The sequence below is a fragment of the Dermochelys coriacea genome, chromosome 3 (assembly GCF_009764565.3).
Source record: "Dermochelys coriacea isolate rDerCor1 chromosome 3, rDerCor1.pri.v4, whole genome shotgun sequence".
NCBI classification, from domain to species: domain Eukaryota; kingdom Metazoa; phylum Chordata; order Testudines; family Dermochelyidae; genus Dermochelys; species Dermochelys coriacea.
This window is the reverse complement of record NC_050070.1, coordinates 16,221,036-16,233,116: the sequence shown is the minus strand read 5'-3', so window position 1 is coordinate 16,233,116 and position 12,081 is coordinate 16,221,036. Positions and strand designations below refer to the sequence as shown.

Genomic DNA, 12,081 nt, shown 5'->3' with positions numbered 1-12,081 from the left:
GCCTCACCCCTCGTTCTATGGGATTTGTTCAGTATGCGTTTATATCTGGGGTATAATATTTGGTAGAACTGAAATATAGTGTTCTTCAGCTGTTATGAAGGCTGTTTTGTATTCATCATGCCAAATTGTACAATGTGAGCTTCTGAGATTTGAACCTGCCTGGGCCATTTGCCTGATTCAGGATCGCTGGAATAGGTCATATTTCTCTTCATTTTCATTCTTTTTCCAGGGGAGTTGCTCCTCCCTAAAATTTCTCTGTTGTACTCTTTCCTATCTTTTTTTTTTTTTAATGTAGAAACAATGGAATGGAAACAGTATGGGCTGAGTTCCGCCATCACAAGCACACCCTGACTTCCTACTGTCATATAGGGGAGTCCCATCTGCACAACACAGGGTAGCATTTGGCCTCACATATCACAGCCAAAAAAGTAATAAAAATAAAAAGGGAGGAAACGTAAAAAGAAATAAAACACTGAATTACCTGAAATCCCCAAGTCACACATGGCTAAATTGACAGTCATTATCTCAGCGGGTCTGAGCTTCTTTTTCCGTTTCAAGGACATAAAAAGAACATAGCCATTCCCAAAAGTTGAAAGAACCCCTGTAATAAAAATATCAAAATAAACTGCATGTAAACAAAATTGCTGAGAAACACTTCCCCACAATTCTTTGGCACAACAGTGTTTTTATTTTAATTCTGAGCTTCACAGTTCCAGAGAGAAAGAGGTCAACAAACTAGAAGTAATTCAGAGAAGAGTAACAAAAATGAGTACAGTTCAAGTGGGTGGGATTAGGGAACAATCACATGGAAGGCTGTACATCAAGGAAACTGAAGAACTGTGTGTGATAAAGCATTAAGAGTGACAGGTTGGAATTAGGTAAGGGAGAATTTACATGCAACATCTTACTGAGATAATAGGCTATGGAATAGTGAGGTGTCACATCATTAAATCTTGACAAAACAAAGTCCTGCAGATTATAGTGCACTCAATCCGATCCCATCCTGGGAACTGCTGTAGTGGAAGGAAAAATCATCCTCTGGGGGACGGCAGGTTACATTTGAACTGCTTGTCTCCACTGTGGGTGATTTAAGAAAAAAAGCAGCTTTGATTTATGGCCAGGGTACTATAAGAAAGTTATAAAAGACAAAAAGTGATCAAACCAGAGGCTGCTGACTCCTATGTCACTGCCACCAATCCCATTCAGCCAGCCAAATGTAGGCTAGATATAAGCAGATGCCACTCTTGTGTTGTATTAAATTCCCAACCGGGACAAATCCAGCATGAAATGTGCCAAACAGTGGTGTACAGTACATGTCACATATAAACTTGTTAGAAATGAGTGTGAGTGCAAAAATGGTATAACCGGCTTTATTTATTTTTAATCTTGTCCCTCTGCAACTCATCACACCCCACCCCTGCTCTGAATCATAGCATCTGTCCTCCTCCCATCGCCCTACTGACTCCATTTCCCTTTCCTGGTTACCCAGACCCTCTACAGTTCCCACCAGAAAAAAACCAGTGTACCTCCCACCAAAAGAGAAAAGCAACGTTGTGGACCATGGTAGCAACAAATAAGAGGCTGTAACAAGGCATCTCAGTTATACAATTTGAAACAACTCCAGTGGTGTACTGTGAGAGTGCATTGCTATACATAGTTTAACCCCAGCCCCAGGAATAAATCCACACTGACTTAACAAGCAGTTCAAATGAAAACACGTTTCCCCCCCATACACAATCATCCACAGCAGTAGACCTTCTGGCTCCACTTTTACAGCTCATTTTCTATTTCCACAGAGGATTTAGTTCCAAAACATGTGCTCACTGCTTCAGCTTTGGGTTTCCTTTTTCCATTTTTATTTGAAAATAAAGATGCATTTCAGACATTCATAAAAAAAAAACATAAGGAGCTTGATCATGGTTCTATTTAAATCAATAGGATCTGGGCTGTGAACCTAACTGTAGTACATGAAGCCAATTCTAGTAAGCCAATGAAGCCAATACTAGTAATACCAGGAGCATTAAAAATCATGTTAATTCATTTTGATACTGAGTTGAGCAGCTGAAGGGAAGTAAAACGTAAAGATTGTGGTCAAAATTAAAGTGACCACAATCAAATGCTTAAAATTATTGAAAGAATGTAGTGAACATTAAAGCATATAAAAATGTAGCAATTTAGAATACAGTTGTTCCAGTGACAGGGCTAGCTGTAGCCAGCTTTGTCCCCTTTCTGTTTTCTCTGTGTACATGTCCACATGGTTGGGCCCTGTGCTCTTACCTGCCTCAGGGTAGAATCACAGGATTCCTCCACTCTCAGACTATGACCTGGGCTACAGTACAATGTGTATTAACTGTTCTTACCCTGCAGGTCCGACTGCATTCTGGCACCTGCGATTCTTCCCTTCAGGAGCCAGTGACCAGTGGTATATGGTGACCAATCAGCCTTTTTAAACAAAAGTATCATTTATTTAGCAGTAGGATCAAAGCATAAGAGAAAAAGGATTTTAAAAGAACAGTCTACATGTGTGTCTCTCTTACCTAAAGCCATCCCATAATGAAGCTTGTCTATACAGTGAGGTAATGCGCTCTATGGGGGTGTGATTTCTAAAGTGCACTAACTGGTCCAAGTAGACCCTGTAGGAATACTGTAAAATCATGCTGTTTTTCTATGTTAAAGCACACTAGGGAAATTTTAGTGCACAACTACAGTGTCTGCATGGACCAATTAATGCGCAACTGATTAGTACACTTTAGAAACTAGTTTCAGAGTAGCAGCTGTGTCAGTCTGTATTCGCAAAAAAGAAAAGGAATACTTGTGCCACCTTACAGACTAACAAATTTAGTCTCTAAGAAACTAGATCCCCCATCACATACAACTCATTATCCTGCCATGTAGACGAGCCCCTAGCCTAACTTCTCCAGACAACACCAGCAGACTCCTGTATCTGGGTCTGAGTCTAGTCCCACCTCCCCACCCCCTTTGTCCCTGATCGGCTGCCCTTCTTTAACACCCGTCTGCCCAAATCCTTTGCTGTCCTGCGTTTGGCAGGCCTTGGTTATTCCTCATTAAACCAGTTGAAGGCTGGTCAGAGACAGAGAGAGTCATCAAAGCTAATAGTTCTGCCATCATCCCTTAATGACTCAAGTGTTTGCTGATAGAAGGCTATCTTCAGCCATTCTTCTCCTTGCTGCCTGCATCCAGAAAAAATTCCTATTAATTTTAACCAATATAGTCATACACTAAATAACATCTCAATAACCAGGCTATAAGGATCCTAGGTTTGCAGAGCATGGGCTAGCTGATGGTCCCACAGTGCGACCAGGAGGTAATGCAGTGCTGCAGCCAGGTATCACTGTGGAGAGTAGGCACTACAGGAAGTACTGCCCAAAGGACCCAGAGTGACGGTACCCTGCAGCGTGTTGATTGGCCAAGTGCCCTATTTCACCCTGGAGGGTGGCCCAGGAAATTGTCTGGGCAATCATATGGTTTTCAGGCTTGCTGGGACCCCAGATCTACCACTGATCTCTGATCTCCAATTCTGGCCTGAATCTGATTCAGGCCTGGTACTGTCTCTGACCCCAGGCTGACTATGATCCTGACTCTTCTAGTGATTCCTCCAACCCCTGCTCATAGACTACTGCCCCGATGTGTGGACCCCAGTCCAGCTGTGATCGCTAGGCCAGACTGCCTATGCCCTGGTCCCTTATACAGGCCAACATACAGTACTCGTAAATTATCACAGGGCAGCTCCAAATCCATCACAATGACCTAGAAAAGAAAGAGAGGAATGGGAAAGACCCTAGCTAGAGATGTGTGAATAACTGATTTTGGGGGGGTTCTCTGGCCATACTGAAAAAATATTCATTTTGGGTTGACCCTAAACAAAATTTTTGGTGAACCCCAAAAATTATATGTATATTACACATACACAAACAAATAAACCTTTTTATTAAAAATAAAATTGAAGTAAATTTCAAAATAAGAAGTCAAAATGTTTCCATTTCAAAATCTTCAATTAAATATTTCAACTTTGTGGGGGGGACACTTGGTTTGTTTGTTTTTGACACAAAATTCACCCGATTTGACACTGTCACAGGGTAACTGGTGAGCCTACTCCAGACAAGGGGTTTGGGATACATCTGGGGCTATAAAGGACCGTCAGAGGGCAGGAAGTGAGAGGTGAAAGGGAGTGATGGGGACAGGCTGTGCCTGTGGAAAGGACATCACACCAGAGTGGAGCTAACACCTGGTTCCTTGGAGCAAGGGGATAGATGCTCAAGGAAGCAACCCTGGGGCTACTGTTCCAGGAAGAGTAGCAGCCGTGTTAGTCTGTATTCGCAAAAATAAAAGGAGTACTTGTGGCACCTTAGAGACTAACAAATTGCATCTGATGAAGTGAGCTGTAGCTCACGAAAGCTTATGCTCTAATAAATTTGTTAGTCTCTAAGGTGCCACAAGTACTCCTTTTCTTTTTGTTCCAGGAAGGGAACATAGCTGACTAGATCTGGGAACTATCCGGAGCAGAAGCCCCAAAGAATCCTGGGAGGGGTGGCACTGAAGCAAGGGTTTTTTGACTGGAACACTCAGTTGAAAGGGGACCCTGGCAGCTCCAGTCAGAACTGCTGACCGGGCCGTTAAAAGTCCGGTTGGCATGGGACTGGCAGGCTCCTTACCCAGCTCTGTGCAGCTCCCAGGAGTGTCTGGCATGTCCCTCTGGCTCCTAGCTGGAGGGGTGGCCTTGAGGATCTGCGCGCTGCCCCCACCCCGAGCACTGGCTCCACAGCTCCTGTTGGCTGGGAACGGCCAATGGGAGCTGCAGGGGCATCACCTGTGGACAGAGGCAGTGTACCCTGGCTGCGTCTCCACATAGGAGCCAGAGGGACATGCTTCCCGGGAGCCACCTGAGGTAAGTGCCACCCGGAGCCTTCACCCCTCACCCTCTTCTGCACCCCAACACACTCCCCCAGCCCTGAGCCCCTTCCTGCACTCCAAATCCCTCATCCCCAGCCCCACCCCAGAGCCCATACCCCCAGATGAATCCCTCACCCCCTCCCACACCCCAACCCCCTGCCACAGCCTGGTGAAAATGAACGAGTGAGTGAGGGTGTTGGAAAGTGAGCAACTTATGGAGGGGAATGAAGTGAATGGGGGCAGGGCGTTGGAGAAGGGGCAGGGCAAGGATGTTCAGATTTCCATTATTAGAAAGTTGGCAACCCTATCTGAAGCCTGAAAGAAAAGAGGAGAGTTCAAAGACTGTTTTCTATTGGTTTACTTGCCTGTTTTAAGAGAATAAACCTTCTTAAAGGAGACAGGGCAAGACAGCTAGTGTTTGAAAGCTCAGGAGAAGCCCTGCCCTGCAACAGACATGGATTTGCTAAACGTTTCGGCTGTCCTGAATTTGCATTTTTCACTGAAAAAAAGTTTCAACTGAAAATTTTCACCCCGCTGTAACCTTAACAGAAATGACCAATAGTACAAAAAATACTAATTTCTCATTCTCAGAGGAGTTGCTCACAATGGGAAATGACACACGATTAGAACACTTAGTGTATAAACAATTGAAGCATTGAAATGTGATTTAGCTCACTGTGGTTAACTCTAGAGTTAAAACACCAACAAACAGAACTTAAAACACATCAGTTCTTATCTTCACTGTGTGTTTTACATTTTGTTAGTGTTAAGGTTCCTTCCCCACTCTGAACTCTAGGGTACAGATTTGGGGACCTGCATGAAAGACCCCCTAAGCTTATTTCTACCAGCTTAGGTTAAAACTTCCCCAAGGCACAAAATCTTTCCCCTTGGATTAGGTAAAACGCTGCCACAACCAAGTGCTTTAACAAAGAACCAGGGAAAAGGACCACTTGGAGTTCCTATTTCCCCAAAATATCCCCCCAAGCCCTTACACCCCCTTTCCTGGGGAGGCTTGAGAATAAACAAGATGAGCACAAACCAACTTTGGATTTTTAAGACCCAAAAAACCCAGTCAGATTCTTAAAAAAATAGAACTTTATTAGAAGAACAAAAAAAGAGAAGAGAACAACTCTGTAAGATCAGAATGGAAGATAATCTTACAGGCAGTCAGATTCAAAGCATAGAGAATCCCTCTGGCAAAACCTTAAGGTACAAAAAGACACAAAAACAGGAATACACATTTCCTCCAGCACAGCAAATTTACAAGCCAAAAAACAAAGAAAATCTAACACTTTTTCTAGCTAGATTACTTACTAATTCTACAGGAGTTGGAGAGCTTGCATCCTTGATCTGTTCCCGGCAAAGGTATCACACAGACAGACAGACAAAATCCTTTCCCCCCCCCCACCTCCATATTTGAACGTATCTTGTCCCTTCATTGGTGCCACCAAGGTTACCTTAGCTTCTTAACCCTTTACAGGTGAAAGGATTTTGCCTCTGGCCAGGAGGGATTTTATAGCACTGTATACAGAAAGGTGGTTACTCTTCCCTTTATATTTATGACAGTTAGTAAACACACCTTCCAGATTAGAGCCTCGCAACATTTTTCAGACAAATGATTTAGTCATCAAAAAAAATGCAGTTTCGGTCGACCCGAAACTGTTCATGAAATGGACACAAATTCACTGAATAATTTAGACTAAAATAAAGTTGTCAGGTTAGAGAAGTCCCAAGTATGTGATTTCATTGTCATTATGAGGGATTAAGAGTGAGTGAGTGAGAGAGACTATAGCCTGATAACTACAGCACTCACCTAGTCTAAGAATGTATGAATGGCCATACTGGGTCAGACCAATGGCCCATCTAACCTAGTATCCTGTCTTCTGACAGTGGCCAATGCCAGATGTTTCAGAGGGAATGGACAGAACAGGGCAATTAAATCCCTAAATTAAACTCAAGTCCTTGCTCCATTGGCTATTTAATTATTTATATAAAGTGGAACAGCTTCAATCAGGAAAAATTGCAAGGGCTCTGCCCAAGAGTATCATATAATCTAGAGACCAGGGCACTGTCCTGCAATATGGGAGACCCAACTTCACCTCCCCATCAGGGAGAGGGGAGAATTGAACCATGGTGTCCAAACGTCTCAGGTGAGTACCCTAACCACTGGGCTAAGGGTTATAAGAAAGGCCACCTCAGCTTCCTCCTCCATCAGTGCCTTAAAAAACTCCATTTGGGGTTAAATTAAATGTGTTTCATTTGACTCAAAATGGGGTGGTTTTTTGTTTGGGGGTTAGGGTTTTTTTTTTTAATTCACTGACATTTTTCATAGCTTTTGGATTTGATTTGATCCAAACCAAAATATTTTTTTAATTCTTCAGAACTACCAGTGAACTGAAAAAGCAGTTATTTGCACAGCTCTGTTCCCCAGTGTAGATAAACCCAGAGACAGAAGGCATCCCCTTCCTCACAGTGGATGAAACATCCTTGTGCAGATGCCCACTATCTACACTATTTGAGCCTTACTGTAAATAGTTAAATTGTTAATCTAATGCAGACAATAAAACTTCACATTTTCTTTATCCTTTAATCCTTGCTATCCCCATTTCTCACGTGCGTGTATATGCAACCATAATGATGAAATTCATTGTTTTGGCTCAGTCACAAAGAACTATATCTCCAAAATAACATCAGGTACTTAGAGTAGCAGCCGTGTTAGTCTGTATTCGCAAAAAGAAAAGGAGGACTTGTGGCACCTTAGAGACTAACAAATTTATTAGAGCATAAGCTTTCGTGAGCTGTAGCTCACGAAAGCTTATGCTCTAATAAATTTGTTAGTCTCCAAGGTGCCACAAGTCCTCCTTTTCTTTTCTTTTTATCAGGTACTTAATATCAGAGGAGAGGAAGTCCTTCATGCTGAGAAGTTCCTAGAGGGTGGTTCCACTTTCAATGGCATTTCACTCAGCATTTTCTTATGAATTTCACATCTACTTTGTTGTGTACAACAGGCATAAGAAGGTATCTGGGATTTGCTCAGTGAGGGAGAACTTGTACTATTCATAATGGATATTATTGTCTCTCTCTGCTCACCAGCTGGGGTCTCTCAGAGCCTTGTCTTGGAGTTGTCACTCTACCATCACCCTAACCAGTGGTGAGCTCGAGCCGGTTCGCTGGAACCAGTTGTTAAATTTAGAAGCCCTTTTAGAACCGGTTGTCCCATGAGGGCTTCTAAATTTAACAACCGGCCAAACATGGTGCCTTAGGCGATGACTCTGTGGGTGCTCTGGGGTGGAGCACCCACAGGGAAAATTTGGTGGGTGCAGAGCACCCACCGGCAGCTCCTCGCCCCGCGCCCGGCCCCAGCTCACCTCCGCTCCACCGCTACCTCCTCCCCTGAACGCCCCGTCCAGCTCTGCTTCTCCGTCCCCCTCTCCCACCGCCCCCAGGCTTCCCGCAAATCATCTGTTCACGCGGGAAGCCCGGGAGGGCTGAGAAGCAGGCGGTGGCTTTACGCTCAGGCCCAGGGAGGCAGAGGGGAGGTGAGCTGGGACGGGGGGGGGAGGGACGTGAGGAGGGCCACCCGCACCACAGCAGGTAACCCGGGGGGGGGGTGCGCAGGGGAACCGCTCCCCGCCCCAGCTCAGCTCCGCCTCCCTGGGCCTGAGCGTGAAGCCGCCGCCTGCTTCTCAGCCCTCCCAGGCTTCCTGTGCAAACAGCTGATTCGCGGGAAGCCGGGGGCAGAGGAGCAAAGCAGGGTGGCACGTTCAGGGGAAGAGGCGGAGCAGAGGTGAGCTGAGGCCGGGCGCGGGGTGGGGAGCTGCCGGTGGGGGCTCTGCATCCACCAAATTTTCCCTGTGGGTGCTCCAACCCTGGAGCACCCACAGAGTCGGTGTCTAAGGCGCCACTTTTGATGTGATCAGTGTAGGGAGAGGCCGCTGCCTCTGCTTCCCCCCTCAGCTACACTCCCCTGCCCCTAGGAGCCAGAGGAACCTGCCGGATGCTTCCTGGGAGCTGCCCCAGGTAAGCACCACTGGGACTCCCCACCTCGCCCCCCGGCAGGTCCCTCTGGCTCTTAGGGGTGGGGTAGGCACCCACTACAGTGGCCCACGAGACCCTCCTGCCCGTTTCTGGGGGCAGTCAGGGGACAGGGAAGGGGGTGGATGGGGTAGGGGTCCCGGGGGGGGGGGGGGTAGGCCACGACCCCCTCATGGGGTGAGAAGGGAACCAGTTGTTAAGATTTTGGCAGCTCATCACTGACCCTAAGTCCACTGGTTTCAGAGTAGCAGCCGTGTTAGTCTGTATTCGCAAAAAGAAAAGGAGTACTTGTGGCACCTTAGAGACTAACAAATTTATTAGAGCATAAGCTTTCGTGAGCTACAGCTCACTTCATCGGATGCATTTGGTGGAAAAAAACAGAGGAGAGATTTATATACACACGCACAGAGAACATGAAACAATGGGTTTATCATACACACTGTAAGGAGAGTGATCACTTAAGATAAGCCATCACCAACAGCAGGGGGGGGAAAGGAGGAAAACCTTTCATGGTGACAAGCAGGTAGGCTAATTCCAGCAGTTAACAAGAATATCAGAGGAACAGTGGGGGGTGGGGTGAGAGGGAGAAATACCATGGGGAAATAGTTTTACTTTGTGTAATGACTCATCCATTCCCAGTCTCTATTCAAGCCTAAATTAATTGTATCCAGTTTGCAAATTAATTCCAATTCAGCAGTCTCTCCTTGGAGTCTGTTTTTGAAGCTTTTTTGTTGAAGTATAGCAACTCTTAGGTCTGTGATCGAGTGACCAGAGAGATTGAAGTGTTCTCCAACTGGTTTTTGAACGTTATAATTCTTGACGTCTGATTTGTGTCCATTCATTCTTTTACGTAGAGACTGTCCAGTTTGGCCAATGTACATGGCAGAGGGGCATTGCTGGCACATGATGGCATATATCACATTGGTAGATGCGCAGGTGAACGAGCCTCTGATAGTGTGGCTGATGTGATTAGGCCCTATGATGGTATCCCCTACATTGATGACATCTTCATCATCTGGACCCATGGAAAAGAAGCTCTTGAGTAATTCCACCAGGATTTCAACAATTTCCATCCCACCATCAACCTCAGCCTGGACCAGTCCACACAAGAGATCCACTTCCTGGACACTACGGTGCTAATAAGCGATGGTCACATAAACACCACCCTATATCGGAAACCTACTGACCGCTATTCCTACCTACATGCCTCTAGCTTTCATCCAGATCATACCACTCGATCCATTGTCTACAGCCAAGCGCTACGATATAACCGCATTTGCTCCAACCCCTCAGACAGAGACAAACACCTACAAGATCTCTATCATGCATTCCTACAACTACAATACCCACCTGCTGAAGTGAAGAAACAGATTGACAGAGCCAGAAGAGTACCCAGAAGTCACCTACTACAGGACAGGCCCAACAAAGAAAACAACAGAACGCCACTAGCCATCACCTTCAGCCCCCAACTAAAACCTCTCCAACGCATCATCAAGGATCTACAACCTATCCTGAAGGACGAGCCATCGCTCTCTCAGATCTTGGGAGACAGACCAGTCCTTGCTTACAGACAGCCCCCCAATCTGAAGCAAATACTCACCAGCAACCACACACCACACAACAGAACCACTAACCCAGGAACCTATCCTTGCAACAAAGCCCGTTGCCAACTCTGTCCACATATCTATTCAGGGGATACCATCATAGGGCCTAATCACATCAGCCACACTATCAGAGGCTCGTTCACCTGCGCATCTACCAATGTGATATATGCCATCATGTGCCAGCAATGCCCCTCTGCCATATACATTGGCCAAACTGGACAGTCTCTACGTAAAAGAATGAATGGACACAAATCAGACGTCAAGAATTATAACGTTCAAAAACCAGTTGGAGAACACTTCAATCTCTCTGGTCACTCGATCACAGACCTAAGAGTGGCTATACTTCAACAAAAAAGCTTCAAAAACAGACTCCAACGAGAGACTGCTGAATTGGAATTAATTTGCAAACTGGATACAATTAATTTAGGCTTGAATAGAGACTGGGAATGGATGAGTCATTACACAAAGTAAAACTATTTCCCCATGGTATTTCTCCCTCTCACCCCACCCCCCACTGTTCCTCTGATATTCTTGTTAACTGCTGGAATTAGCCTACCTGCTTGTCACCATGAAAGGTTTTCCTCCTTTCCCCCCCTGCTGTTGGTGATGGCTTATCTTAAGTGATCACTCTCCTTACAGTGTGTATGATAAACCCATTGTTTCATGTTCTCTGTGCGTGTGTATATAAATCTCTCCTCTGTTTTTTCCACCAAATGCATCCGATGAAGTGAGCTGTAGCTCACGAAAGCTTATGCTCTAATAAATTTGTTAGTCTCTAAGGTGCCACAAGTACTCCTTTTCTTTTTCCTAAGTCCACTGATATTGACACTGTGGAATATGTGATCCCTTAAAGGGGAAGCCTCTCCTTGCCATCTGGTCTTTCAGAGAACTGGACTACCCATCTAGATTGCGCTAACTGGACATCTTGTGAAAGAAGATCATGAAAGAAGAAACCTTGAGTATTGGTGTCAGAAAACCACAAACAAATTCTACAAACTTGTGTCATTTTTATGAAAGAGGCACAAAGAGCTTAACAGTCCTCCACCATAGAAATAGCAACGTCTACCAGACCATAAATAGCTTTGCAAATCCAAAGTGCCTCCATTCAGTCCCATAATACAGCACCTACTGCTGCAAGGAATTATAATCTTGTTTCACCGACAGGATCACTCACATCTGGAATGGCTTCATGGGCCACCAAAGATAACAAGCCAGTCAGAGAACCAGAATCACATTGCCCTTCTGCCAAGATTTGAGCCCATTCAAACAAACAGAAGCCATGGAGACACCAACAGGAATCAGGATCACCATCTTGATTCTGATTCCCACCTCTCCTGCCTGGTAGAAGAGTCGAAAATAACAGAGATCCTACTAATAAAAACTATGAACATCTCCTTTATGGAGAGGAATCTGCCACACTTACTAAACATACAGTAGTCCCACAAAAACTGAAGAGACCATTGACTGATGCTAGAGACCTTACAAAATATTATCCTGTATCTAGCCCACATTTTCTAAGTAATCTGATTGA

At 45.1% G+C, this 12,081-nt stretch overlaps 1 protein-coding gene across 1 annotated transcript in view; it reads right to left on the bottom strand.

Annotated features, from left to right (window-relative positions):
* The window catches only part of OPN5 (opsin 5), a 72,453-nt gene that overhangs the window by 20,441 nt on the left and 39,931 nt on the right, over positions 1 to 12,081 (bottom strand). The window contains exon 3 of the mRNA XM_038396815.2: positions 482 to 601. Coding sequence (XP_038252743.1) covers positions 482 to 601 — 120 coding nt within the window. The remainder of the gene's footprint in view (positions 1 to 481; positions 602 to 12,081) is intronic.